This window comes from Macrobrachium rosenbergii, chromosome 16 (assembly GCF_040412425.1).
Source record: "Macrobrachium rosenbergii isolate ZJJX-2024 chromosome 16, ASM4041242v1, whole genome shotgun sequence".
NCBI classification, from domain to species: domain Eukaryota; kingdom Metazoa; phylum Arthropoda; class Malacostraca; order Decapoda; family Palaemonidae; genus Macrobrachium; species Macrobrachium rosenbergii.
In genome coordinates this window covers 42,366,957-42,381,461 of record NC_089756.1, presented here as the reverse complement: position 1 = coordinate 42,381,461, position 14,505 = coordinate 42,366,957, and the positions used below count along the sequence as shown (strand labels likewise).

Genomic DNA, 14,505 nt, shown 5'->3' with positions numbered 1-14,505 from the left:
ATGATGATACAAAAAAAAAAGAAAAGCACAAGATAAAAAACTGCTGAAAAAGCGTGTGACTGTAGGTGCTTGCTGAAATGGAACAGAGACTTTCAAATTTCTGGTAATCCAGATCCCCATTTCCTGCTGAGAGAAACCAGATTTGCTGAATAGCAGCACCCATAGGTCCTTTATTCCTCACTCTGTTGGACTGTGGAACACTTCCTGAGGATGTCATGCAACTGCAACTTCAAAATTTCAAGTGAAGATGCAGTGCATTGCTACCTTAATACAATTCTCCTTTTGTTTTAATTATTTAAATTTTTATCTGTATATTTATTAATTTATTTTTCATTTTTAATAACTGATCTCTTCTTTCTGTACTTCCCTTTACCTTCTCTTACCTCTTCGTAATGAACACCATATTCTTTAGAAGCGTGAATTTCAAGTCAATGGCCCCTGTAGGCTTGTTCCATATGAATAGGGTTCATCTTCTTAATAATAATAATAATAATAATAATAATAATAATATCAATTGCTTCAATTTTTTTTAATAAGTACCTAGTAATAGTACAGTATATCATTGTTGCACAGCAGTATATAATAGTTTCAGTGTTTTCATGCTCTGCAACAACATAACCACCAGTATCTAAATCCTTTAGTCTTTTTTGACAGTGATTTCACCCTCATCCTATCAGAATACTGTATGGAGTCAGGACCTTTATGCCTTCCTCTGCTGCTATGTTTACTCACATTTTCTTATATGTAATTATGTAATTTTTCATATTGTTACTTGTAAATTTATCACCACATATATAAACCTATTCCTTTGTAATTTTGAATTTTTTTGTGTGAAGGTATGTTTTACTGTGTTTTTGCACTCTGTATAGCTAGTAGTAAAGGTTTTCTGGTTTGTACATACAGCCTGTGTTGCTTTGTGTAGTTAACTTTTGATTCAGTCTTTTTTTTTTTTTTTTATCCATTTGGGTGCCAAACTGCTCTAATCTTTGTGCTTGAAATTTTGTTACTCATTCTGGTATTAGTTGTAGAAACCATTCATATGAGGGTCTAGAAATTTAAATTTGTGGTCTGGTTAAGCCTGTACTGCAAGTAAAGGAAGGGTCTGTAGTTTCCAGAAGCAGTTCCGAACTAAATATGTAAAAACTACGAGAGAAGCTACATATGCCAGCAAAGAATATGCTGCTGGATTTACACCAGATGTGAAGATACTGATTGTAGAGAAGGATGCAGGAGCTTGAAACCAGTTACGCCACATAAGTGGAGGCATAGAATTGTAACAGCAATCCTGAAGATTCTTTGCAACATGCTTTTGGGCCTTAGCAACGTTGATTTTGATATTGTGGCTGCTGTTCGTCCCCAAAGGATGTACTCTCATGAGTCCATTCAGGCTCCATGATAGACCAATTAATATGAAAGAATTCTCTTTTAGTCAGTCTAGGCTCAGTAGAAGTGCTGCTGACACTTAATGAAGTATAGGACTCAAAGATAAGAGGGGCTTTTTTCTCTTATCGACAGCGATTACCTAGATTTATTCCTATGTCAGCTTGTGAGAAGAACTGATTATGACACGTGTACATAGGCCGCTATTTTGTCGACATGTAACTGGGCAGACTGGGAAGCCATTACTCTTTGTTCTATGCAAACATCAACACACGACATAATGTCATCTGTTGATAAGTGCTCCTAGATCTTATTTTGGTCATCGTGGAAAAACCAAAACTCAGTAACAAGCTAAGTGCATACTTTTAAGTCCCAGTGGAAAGTTGTAGAAACTTTTTAGCTAGTAGTTTATTTCATGAAAAGTTGGGAGGCGGCCATCTCCCACAAGACGAAAATTAGTTTGATTGATTGTTTATGGTACCATCTTGTTAGCTGACAAACAATGCTTAATTATATTTTAGTGATTATCTTAGGCTACTTGGTACAAGGCTACGTCCTCATTGAGGCTATGGCGTGCGAGAAAAAAAATTCGCAATCGCTAGCTGCAAACCACCTTCTAACTGTGTTCAACTTCCAAACCTTGGGTTAAGTGAAACCAATTGGTTGGCCGTAGTATTAATTGATAAACTGAATGGATTTTGTGAAAATGTTCCCCAATTATCATTAATATATGGGAACTTGTATCAGATTATATTAAGTTTATCCTTCAGAGAACTACTTCTCCGATAGCAGCTTCTACAAAAATCGTATACGATGTCTGTTTGCCTAAGTAATTAAACTTTTTACAGCATTGAAATTGTACTTAATTTTAGGTGTGGTTGATTGTTAGCCGACCAACAGTGCTGTTCTTGAAGGTCATTATATACAGGTTGACCATCACTAATCCGGCATCATTGGGACCTAGAGGGTGCCGGATTAGCCATTTTGCCGGATTAGCCATTTATTAGGCTAGAATACACAAAACACAATAGCTAAGCACCTCATCCTAGAATTAAAATATCCCATAAATCACTACAAGTTGGTTAATAAAGACAATTATCAAATACAGGTAGTGCTCGAGTTCACGATAATTCGACTTACGATATTTGAGTTTACGATGGGGTTAGCAATTAATACCGATACGAAAATATTTAGGAGATATTTTTAGATCTTAGCATAGCGCGAGGCAGCGAGAGAGACCAACTTACAATTTTCCTCCATCTCTTTATTCCATCTGCTAGTTAAAAAGTAAAAGAGAATGATAAAGTATTATTAGTAACATTATACTCTTGCGTAAATGTGTACAGCCATAAACAACCGAACGGGAAACTGTTGTTTAGCTAATAATCGTATCGGATAACAACTGTTGTGCTTGTATTTCAATCATTGTACAGTAATACACAATTACTGTAGTTATGTTACAAATGATGTTAAGTACTGTACAATAGGACTGAAATATTTTTTATACTATACTCTTGTTCGCTTTGGAGAAAAGATCGGCAGGGAAATATACTGCTACAGTAACTTTAAGCTGCAAGTTGTAGCTGAAGCTGAGAAAACAATATTCAAGCTGCTAATGACTATAAATTATCGTGCATCGGCAACATGGATGAAACTCGACTGTAAATAAAACTGGAGAGAATGTATTTTAATCAAAACTACTGGGCATGAAAGAATACAAATTACTACTGTTTTCACGCCGACAAAAGATAAATATGTAAAGCTCGTATTATGATGAAATCAAGAGAAAATAGTGAATGGAATCTTGATTTTTTTTACTCAAAAAAAAAAAAACATGCCCCCAAAATGGCCAGCTGCGATTCCCGCAAACGTCATACATTAACAAAAAAATAGCTAAATTAATTTCACAACGAGACCTATTTAAGTTATATTTCGACTTAAAAACACTTTGTATAACGAAACATATCCTTGTCCCAAATAAATAAAGTATCCATATTCATTTATGCTAACTAGAAGCAAGAAAAGCACTTTGAACTTGGTTAAATGCGGCGATATCGATTCCCAAAACAAAACATTGATTGCAATTTATAACACAAAAGCAATATGAGAATATACGTAATTGGAAACAATGTAATAAAGCATAACTTTTTAACAGATCCCTGAAAAGGATGCACATTCGTTATGTTGATGTTTGTATAATACTGTTAATATGTGAATAGAGTTCAGTGTAATGTAGGCTAGGCTACCAGTTTGTTGATGCAGCACACTGCGCCACCAAATCGAAGCGGCCGGCGAGCGAGTTAGCACAGCGACCCAGGAAATTTGAAAATTAGTGCAGAAACATTAGAAATTACTCTAGCCGAAATTTGTGCCGGATTACTGATTGTTCCGGACTACTGATTGCCGGATTATTGATGGTCAACCTGTATACCATTTTTATCTTAGTAATTTATCTTAGGCTACTTAATAGATAGGCTAGGCTACTTCATTTTGATTATTAGCCTAGTAGCTGACCATTCATGTAGGCTACACTTCCTGCAAACCGGCTTCTAACCATGTTCAACTTCCAAACCTTGGATTAAGTGAAACCAATTTTTTAGCCATAGTATTTAATTGCCGAACTGAATGAATTTTGTGAAAATGTTCCCCAAGTATCACTAATATAAGGGAACTTGTATCAGATTATACGATGTTTTTCCTTCACTAATCTACTTCCAGTAGGTATTCCTCCTCTGATGGCGGCGTCGCAGGAAAACATTTACAATGTCTGTTTGCCTTCATAATTATTAAAATTTTATATTTTACTATATTGGGCATTGAAATTGTACTTAATTTATGTACCTAGCCTATGGAAAATTTGACTTTGGCAAAATATTTTCATTGAAGGCAGTAGCCTAGACTATAGGGCTACAAACTTGTGGGTTTTCTTATGTATTCTATAGTCTTAAATGTGATCTGTAGTAGCCTAAGCTAGATAAAGCAGTAGCCTAGGCTAGATAAAGTAGTAGCATAGGCTAGGTAAAGAAGTAGCCTAGACTAGATAAAGCATTAAAGAGGAAATCTCCTATTCTTAGCCCAGCCTAGACAAAGCAGTAGCCTAGACTAGATAAAACAGTAGTTTAGGCTAGAAAAACAAATTAGTTTTACAGTATACAGTTAGCTTGAGTGCCATAACATTCAGGAGTTTACTTTTAAAGAAAAAATTTATGTAGTAATTATATCGATTAATACAAGTCTAGTACTATCTTAGAAGAAAAAAAAACATTTTTGATGATGGCTAACAGTATGCAGCAGTAGGGCTATATAATTGTGCCCAAATGAATCTTTTTTATGTTAGATGTACGTAAGTTATTACAAATAATTAGCACTACTAACATTTGTGAGAAATACATTGAGTACCAAGTACAGTAAACCGCCCATGTTCGCGGGGGATGTGTACCACACCCCCCCGCGAATAGCTAAAACCTGCGAATACTTAGAACCCTTCAAAAAACTGCCCATTTTGATAGTTCAAATACACGAAAAAACTAAAATTGCTTATACAGCTATTTTCCTACTTACGATGGGGTAACGTTCCAAAAACCCATCGTTTGTTGGAAAAAACATATCTCGAATATAGCCTAGCCTACACTTGGGTATTCGGTACCATGTATACATACTGTATATGTTAGCCTAGCCTACACTATAAAGTACACATATACGGTATAGTAATTATTAATGAGCTAATTCTGGAGGTTCATGCAGAGTGACTTATGATAATTCAGTACAAAGAGACACTGAATAATAAACAAGAGTTAGCTTTACCTACACTGTGGTATATCGTATACATACATGGTAGTCTAGCCTACATTATACTGTACTCTATACTCACATATTGCATTATACAAACATCAACATAATGAATATGCATCTTTTCCATGGATCTTTTAAAATGTTAATCCTTAATTCACTGTATCCAATAATATTGTATATATTCTTATATTGCTTTTGTATTATAAATTGCGATCATAGCGGTCAATGTTGTGGTTTGGAAATCGATTACACGGTAAGCTTATTTCGCCATATTTAACTTAGTTCAGAGTGCTTTCCTTGCTTTTAGTTAGCATAAATGAATCTCTGGATACTTTATTTATATGGGGCAAGGTTATTTTTCATTATACAAAGTGTTTTTAAGTCGAAATATAACTTAAATATATCTTGTTGTGAAATTAATTTAGCTATATTTTTTGTTAATAGATAACGTTGGCTGTTTTGGGGCATGGTTTGTTTTGTGTCAAAAAAAAATAAAGATTCCGTTCGCTATTTTCACTTGATTTCATCATAATATGAGCTTTATGTATTTGTCGTTTATCGTCGTAAAAATAGCAGCAATGCGTTCTTTCATGCCCAGTAGTTTTGATCAAAATACTTTCTCTCCAATTTTAATTATGGTCGAGTTTCATCCATGTTGCCAATGCATGATAATTTATAGTCATTAGCAGCTTGAACATTGTTTTCTCAGCTTCAGCTACAACTTGCAGCTTAAATTTCGTAGTGTATTTCCTTGCCAATCTTTTATCCATACCGAATAAGGGTATAATGTAAAAATATAGATTTCTTGAAAATGGTGATCAGTTTTTATTATACGATAGTGGGGAAGATTGTTCAGACAGAATTTTAGTTTTTGGCACAAAAGCTGGGCTAGATGACCTTGAGAAAAACAAGGACTGGGCGTGTGACGGCACGTTTAAATGCAGCCCAGAGATATATTACCAATTGTTCACATTACATATTGTTATAAAGAATATTAGTATACCACGTATTTTTGTCTTGCTACCTGACAAATCTCAAGTAACTTACAGCAGACTTTTCAGTGCCTTGAAGGACTTACGCCTTCATTATAACCCGAAACCTTGATGGTCGATTTTGAAAAAGCTAGTATTAACGCCTTTTCTGCTGTATTTTCAACAACAAAGTTAACAGGTTGTTTATTTCATATGGCAAAAAATATTTATAGGCACATTGTGGATCTCGGTTTAAAGTCGCGTTATCAAACAGACGCAGAATTCAACAACAAAATCAAATGTTTGACCACATTAGCTTTTCTTCCTGTGCAAGATGTTATTGACGGATTTATCGAGTTATCAGATGATGATGATTTGCCCCAAGAATTAGTATCTTATTTCGAAATGCACTATATAGGAGGAGAACGGGTAGAGGAGAGCGACGTCGAAGAGTGGAGCCTACTTTTCCTATTGCATTATGGAATGTTTTGAACGAGTTAAGCAATATAGAAGCAGAAAATAACAACAGCATAGAAGGCTACCATAATGCACTGCAAAGCTCAATGACAAATATGCATCCAAATCTTTGGAAACTTATTTCGTATCTAAAAAAGGAAGAGATTTTAGCAAGAAAGAAAAAGTGTGACTTAGATCAAGAGATGCAGAAGGAACGAAAAAGGTATATAGTGATAACAACACAAGACTCCAACGACAAGTAATTGGGTACAATTCTGCGCAGAAAAGAGACTATATATGTAGTATTGCATGGAATCTGCACACTTTTTTAAATTATTACATTTTTCTGTTTTATTTTATGTATGTTCTTAAATAACGAATCTTTTTTAAAGGATATTTTCTTAAATAATAAAGTATTTTATAAATGGTCTACGTATTTTCATTTGATCATAGTAAAAAAAATAATTATTTGATTTCCTTATTGGTTGTTTACTTATCAGAAACTTAGAAAGCCAAACTTGGTTGTTTGAAAGTGATAAAAAGGTACTTCAGAAACCACACTTTTATCACAAATAATTGTTTTACGGCAAAAATGTCTTGCGCGATTTTTCCTATTCGGTGAAATTTCCTGAGGCGAAAATTCTTGATTTCCCTCGGCAAATTTTCCCACGGCGAATTTTCCTAGTGTCTGTTGTTATCCGATTCATTGAAAAGCAAAACAACAGTTTCTTGGTCAGTTGTTTATGGCTGTACGCATTTACAAGAGTATAACGTTTCCAAGAATACTTTTATCATTCTCTTTTACTTTTTTAATTAGAAGATGGGATAAAGAGGTGGAGGAAAAGAAAGTTGGTCTATTGTAACTTGGTCTCTCTCGCTGCCTGATTGTATGCTACTGCCTGCGCCTGCACTAAATTTAAAAATGTTTTATAAATATTGTCGTATCAGTATTAATTGCATACCCCATTGCAAAATCAAATTATCCTAAGGCGAATTATCGTAACTTGAGCACTACCTGAGTATTTTAATAGTTTTATCACAAAAAGTGCATTTAGTCATGAAAATGAGATGAAAATACAATAATTAGTGAATATTTCTCAGTGAAAAATACCGAGAATGAGCGAATTTTCAGCAAATAATGTGTGTATATGTTCCATAGGTGAGTCCGCAAATCATGAGACCATGAGTACGGGGGGTTTACTGTAGTTTCTAACAAAAACTTGTTCTGTATATCATTAACAGGGCTGCAATTATGCAAGGCCCTAACACCTGCCATGAACATAACCCTTGTAGAAATAAGGGGAATATGGTTGGTCATCAGCCGTGTGAAATTTGTAATGTGCTCCTGGCAACAAGTTTTAAGAATGAAACTGCTCACTGTAAGTGTCTCGTTGGGTCCTAGGTTTCAATAAGGGTATGGAAGGAGGAGACTGTAGTACATCTTTCGCAGTAAAACCCTGGCAGAGTATATGTCCCTCCATTTCCGAGGGGAACTAATGTTTTGGCCAAAACCCAAAAGCATTGGTTCCTAGGACTCAGAAGGGGTCTGGCAAAACAGGTCACCCTGACTCCTCTGTCTGTATGAGTAATAATACATCTGATGCCTCCTTGACAGTCAGGTAGCAGGGAGGTGGTCACCTACTCTGAGGAAATGTCATATCAACTTTCTGGAGCTGATGGCTGTCTATTTGTCTCAGAAAACTCAAACCTCCAAAAGAGACACAAATATTTTTGGCCCTAGACAACATGACTGCAAAGTCTTGCATCAAGGGATTGGGATTACATTCACCCCCTCTCAATACAGTAATGGTGTCCATCCTTCGGATGGCGCAAGCAAGAAATTGTCTGCAATTCAATTCACAGGGTCTCTCAATGCAATAGCAAACTCTCTATCAAGGGAAACAATAGCCTTAACAGACTGGATGTTAGACGATCACACTTTTCAAATAATTGCCAACGTGCTTCTGCAACAGGAAGTGGACCTGTTTGCCACATACAAGAACCACCAACTTCCAGTATTTGTATCTCCAAACTTGGACAGTCAAGCAATAGTAAGAGATGCATTCCTACAAGATTGGAACAAATGGAGGATGATATACCGTTTTCCTCCATTGTCCCAGATTTCGAAGGCAGGGACGATATATCACACAAACAGCTGACCATCAATTATTATTGTCCCCTGGCGCATCATTCCTGGCCAAAAATGAGAACCCTTTAAAAAGGAAATCTCCTCTTTTGATAAGGAAACTCAGTTTAGCAGACAGAACATTATGCCCTGTTCAAGCACTTTAGGTTTACCTAGAGGTCACGGCAAACATCCCAGATGGTCTGATTTTCCTACACCCTGGACTAGGTGGCATGGTCAGTCTTGATCCATAGGCACCACAGCAGAAAAACCAGAGGTCTTCTTGATGGGTGGCTATGCTTACTATCGCTGGGAGAGGTGCAACAATACTGCAACCAAACCCAGCATGTTTAGGTAAGTCGCTGTAGAACTACATCCTAAAAATATAAGTTTGTGTTTAGTTTCTTGTTCTTTATTACCAAAACCTAAAGGATATTTATAATAAAGAATGGGCTTGAAAATTGTGGCTTGACCTGGGACCAGAAATATTTTCTCTGCGGTGTTGGGATTGAAGTTTGAGAGCTTAAGCCATTTCATCATCTATCAATTTCTTTGATAAGCTCCTGTGAGGACGAACAGCGGCCACAATATCAAAAAACAGGTTTTGACATAGGAAAAACCTATTTTTGGTGGCTGCTGTGAGTCTTCAAACCCACCCACTCTCCCTGACAAAAAGGCATGTGATTGGGTATATAGTTATCCTGCATAGACCAAGGAGAGTATTAATGGCTCTCCGGTCTGTCCAGTTACGTGTTGTCAAGATGGTGGCCAATGTATATATGTCATAGTCATTTCTTCTTCTCGCAGGCTGACATAAGATTGAGCCTAGGTAATCGCTGTTGATAAGAGAAAAGAGCCCCCCTCTTATCTTTGAGTCCAATACTCCAAGTGTCAATGGCTTTCTATTGGGGCCTAGACCGACTAAAAGGAAATTCTTTTATATTAACTGGTCTATCATGGAGCCTAATGGACCCATGAGAGTAAATTCTTTGACGACTCACAGCGGCCACCAAAAATAGGTTTTTCTTATGTCAAAACCTGTTTTTTTAGCATATGACTTGCTATCCATCACTCAAGGCTTTCCACCTCTTTCTTAACTTTATCTTACTGTAATTATCAACTGTTATTTAAGAATACTGTACATCTTTCAAACCAGCCTTTGAATTATTATTATTATCATTATTATTATTATTCAGAAGATGAACCCTATTCAAATGGAAAAACCCAACAGGGGCCACTGACCTGAAATTCAAGCTTCCAAGGAGTATGGTATTCATTTGAAGGATCTGGAAATGTAAATTGGTGGTCTTGTTATTCCATTTTGTTTGAATAAATATTTGCAAGATGTAGGCAATTCTTTGATTTGCATAAAACAATTTTTTCCGTTAAATAATTTTAGGTAGAGTTTTGCTTGTACCTTTTTTTTTTTATTTCACCTGTACTTTGTAGGGGGAAGTTGATTTTACCACAAGAGATTTCTTAGGCCTGCAGTCTCGTTTGAAGCTACACATAATAAATGGTACTTAATTTTAAATGAGTGAAATAGTACTTCCTACTCAATATTTAATGCTGTATTATCTAAGGAAGTCAAGTCTCTTGCTTGTACGTGAATCTATATATGAAAGTTAGTTGCTAGATAGGCTTATTGCAGAAAATTAGTATACTATGTTGAAGTATGTTATGTGGGGTCTTGCTTTTATTTGCGAGGATTAACTTTTGACTTTTGACATTATATTTGATTTATACAGTTAATCTCATGTTTTACAAAACCTTCCAGTTAGAATAGCTATTGAATAGTTGTTCATATAAACTACTTATTTTTCTGAATAATAAGATAATTTTTACAGCCCAGTGACCTATTGGTGTTAATTTGCAAGGAAATTGGATGTTTCTTACAAATATTTGACATGTGATTGTAGTTCAATAGTTTTATAAAACTCACAATTTGTGAGGTTCAGTAGTAGTATAGTATTAAGTTTTTTAACCAGATTTCCAAATTTTAGCTTCAATAAACTGTTTGTAAGTGAAGGAAGTGAATATACAGTAAATTTTCTGTACTATTTCCATCATATATTTCTGTGATGGGATGAATTTTTAAAATTCACAGTAGTGACCTACTCATGCGTGATTCAGACTTGTAAGTGTTCTGAGAAAATTGCACTAGCAGCACATGCATTTTCAGATCTCAATTTTGAGGGTTATTCAGTCTTGGGAGGTATTAATTATACCAGAAAAAAGTAATTTAGTATTTTGACTAATTTTACATGGTTGATTGAGAATGAGTCTGCAATATACTGTAAACTCAGAAATCTTATGAAGCTTTCTGTGGTATAAATTATACTACAGTATAACATATGTCTCATGATGAACAAGTATTTTTTACTTATTGAATATCAATTTCTAATTAAATTTGGTGTTTCTTTTTTCCAAATGGTGATCAGTGCTGTTTTTTCAGGTCCAGAAACCATCAATTTCATCTGTCTCTGAAGACTACTTGGCATATGGCAATGCAGGTGATACCATGACTCTACCATTTGAGCCCTCAGAACTATTGATGGAAATAGATACAGGCCGAGTGTATCACCCAGGTCCTGAGAAAACTGGTAGCGTAGGATTGGTGAGATCACAGCTTGCTATACAGCTTTCAAAGGATTTTATTTTTCATAATGGAGACACTGAACCACCAACTCACATAATGTGGAATGGGGAAGAAATCAGTCTTTCTCATAGTTTAGTTCCTGTACTCAAGAGTTTAGCAGAAATAAGAAAATATAGTTTGGGATTATATAGTGACCATTGATGCTATCTTTGTACAATAGTAGTTATATTTTTCTTATATACAGGACATTTTAAGTCGGTAGATAAAAGGCTGCAGTTGTATTCGCTGTGATCTGTGGGTAGGTAGTGAATTAGACCATCTGAAAATGAGTACAGGAAGTGGTATGGGTGTAAGTAGTGGTTATGGGGTTGCATGTGGATTGTTGTACCTTGGGTAGGGAGAAGTCTCCACCTCACTCAAAATTAGCAATATCATTTATGTAGTTATATGTACAGTATAGATTTATTGTTCTCCAAGGATTGAGCTAATTTTCTTTTCACAATATTACTTTACCATTTTTTTAAATCTCCCAGGTCATTTTCATTATTTAATGTGCATTTCCTTCTATAGTGAATTATACACAATTCTCTGAATATATGTTTTGTCATTTTGAAAGTGCTATTAGTATCTTGCCTTCCTTGCATGGGTTAGCAAGTGTTTTACTTGCTTGTGGACTATACAGTGAACCCCCAATATTCGCGGGGGATGCATACCACAACCCCTCCCGAAAATAGCTAAAATCCACAAATACTTGAAACCCCTCTGAAAGCACTTAGAACTGCCCATTTTGATAGTTTAAACACAAGAAAAACCCTGTACAAATGCTTACACCTGAGTATTTTAATAGTTTTATCACAAAAAGTGCATTTATTCATGAAAATTATATGAAAATACAGTAATTAGTGAATATTTCTCAGTGAAAAATACCGCGAATGGGCGAATTTTCCGCAAATAATGGTTAGATATGTTCTACAGAGAAACCCGCGAATGCGTGAGTCCGTGAATCATGAGAACGCGAATACGGGGGGTTTACTGTAGTAAACTCCTCTTTGGTTTTACTGAAGTATGGTTCAGAGGAGTGCCCAAAACTAAAGATTTGTATAATTTCCCTTAATGTAGTCTTTTGAGCCTTGTATTTCTTGCAAGGAATGAATTGCACAAAGGCCAGTGAAGTCAGTGCCTGAACTTGTAACCTCTTTTGCTATTTCTGTGGGCACTGGAGATGCAGGTAACAAGAGTTGGAACACAAAATTCCCACCAGTTCCGATGCTCTCCTTGCTACTGGCTGTTCTATCCAAGACTTAAATAATTTTGGCTCTGCCATGGACTCCGTATTCAGTGAGTGATAATACATTGCAATACATTGCTAGCAAGGGACATGGGACAACCACAAAGGAAATATAATGCACACTAGAGACTACTAGGATACAATCTCAGCCATCTTTTTTGTTTATGCAATTCAGGTTGCAGAGGAGGGGATAATGGAACTTTTATATCCAGATACTAAGTATGGCTGCTTCAAAGACATTGATTATTGATGTCAGTGATATATCTATGGTGGGTTACCTTAAGCAACAGTGGCCCAGCTGACACCACCTTGTCAGTGAAGAAGACTTGCCTTAAATAGAAATGGAATCTCCTGAAAGAGAAGGAATTATCAGTTCAGTAGTTTCAACAGTTCATCTAGTTGTCTGCATCCTTTTGTCTCACTACAATCTCAAGGTAAATTTTTACTGTTTAACAGTGAGATGAAGTTAAGTTTGGACAGGCAGCTATTAAGTATAATCTGACTTTTCTATGATTTAGCAGCATAGTTCTAGGAGGCTACAGAGTATAGTGTAGGCCCATTTACATGTGATTGCTTTTTATAAGGCATATGCAGTACAGTTTTCTAAAGGAAATATTAGTACAGTATTGGTTTCTTGCATTTTGTGAGAGGGGTATTTCATAGTTTCATGGAGATGAAGAATAAACATATTGAGAAGTTGATGCAAGAAGAACATCAGAGAAGTATGAAAGGATGATAGCAGCTGTTGTTACATAAACTTATTCTTTTTGATGGGGCTTCAGCAATAAAGCATTCAAAAGTTCTCTTGGCAATATCAATACACTGTTGCCCTAGGTCTTGCTTTACGCTTAGCTAGGGTACTGTTCTGTATATCTTCTTGTCTTCTTTAATTGCTTAAGATGTTCCAGACAGCATCAAGCATTTCTTTAAGCTAAAGGTTACTTCTCAACCTTATACAGAAGTTGATTTGTTCAGAAAATATTTGTTATATCTGTCCTGTTTTACTGGTCATGAGAGCTGAGTTGATGTGTGGTAGAAGCTGCAACTCTAGCAAAAGTGTAACCTGTTGTTCATAACTGCCAACACGTAGTATGCCAGCTATTGAGCAGTTTTCTCAACTGTTTTGCATATTAATTGCTAGTACACCAAGCTTCACTGGAGACAGTTATAGTTATGTCCTCATTTTCAGACTCTGGAAACTGAATTCTCTCAAACTCGGTGAGGTAGGAAATCCACCCAGCTGAGGTACTTTAGTTCATTCAATATTTTAATTACCGACATTCCCCAAAGCCATTACCAAAAATGTCAGATGATCTATTTTTACTTTTACAGTAAGTTTTCAATTATCAGTTTATCTAATTAGTAAATTTTCAAGGAGGTGCAATATGTTAAATAAGATGTAATATATTTAGTCAAGAACATACCCTTTGGACCAACCCTTGAGAGTAAAGAATGTTAAGTCAGTGGTCTGATTAAACTATATTGATAATGATTATATTACTTATAAAAGGGAGACTTGTACAAGTGAAGGGTATTAGGATAGTTTTAAAAAATTCATCATTAGCAGACCAAAGTAAAAACAAATTGAAATAAGACACTGAAATTTTTGTTTCATTTTATAACAATTTACTAGATAACAGATGATCATTTGGTGTCATGAATATAGTCAGCTCTTAGTTATGTATTGTGCTGTTGCTGAAGCTATGAGAGTTGAGGAATGATGAATTACTGTAAGGGGAGTTTAGCATCTTAATTGATATTCTTTGGCCAACTTTGTAAGGTTAATATAAACATGTTATTCATTGTAAGTAATGGCAGACTTATTTACTCTGTGGGCAATCCTTGGATGTGCAAAATAAAGAAATGCCCTTGGTAATTCTAGGTGCTGTGTTAA

The 14,505-nt window shown here is 35.6% G+C and overlaps 1 protein-coding gene across 2 annotated transcripts in view; it reads left to right on the top strand.

The window, feature by feature from the left end:
* Positions 1 to 13,917, top strand: part of LOC136847374 (UPF0598 protein CG30010) — a 49,278-nt gene extending 35,361 nt beyond the window's left edge. For both annotated transcript variants that reach the window (XM_067119002.1, XM_067119003.1), the window contains exon 7: positions 11,180 to 13,917. In XM_067119002.1, coding sequence (XP_066975103.1) covers positions 11,180 to 11,524 — 345 coding nt within the window. In that variant the 3' untranslated portion in view covers positions 11,525 to 13,917. The remainder of the gene's footprint in view (positions 1 to 11,179) is intronic.
* The last annotated feature ends 588 nt before the right edge of the window (positions 13,918 to 14,505 follow it).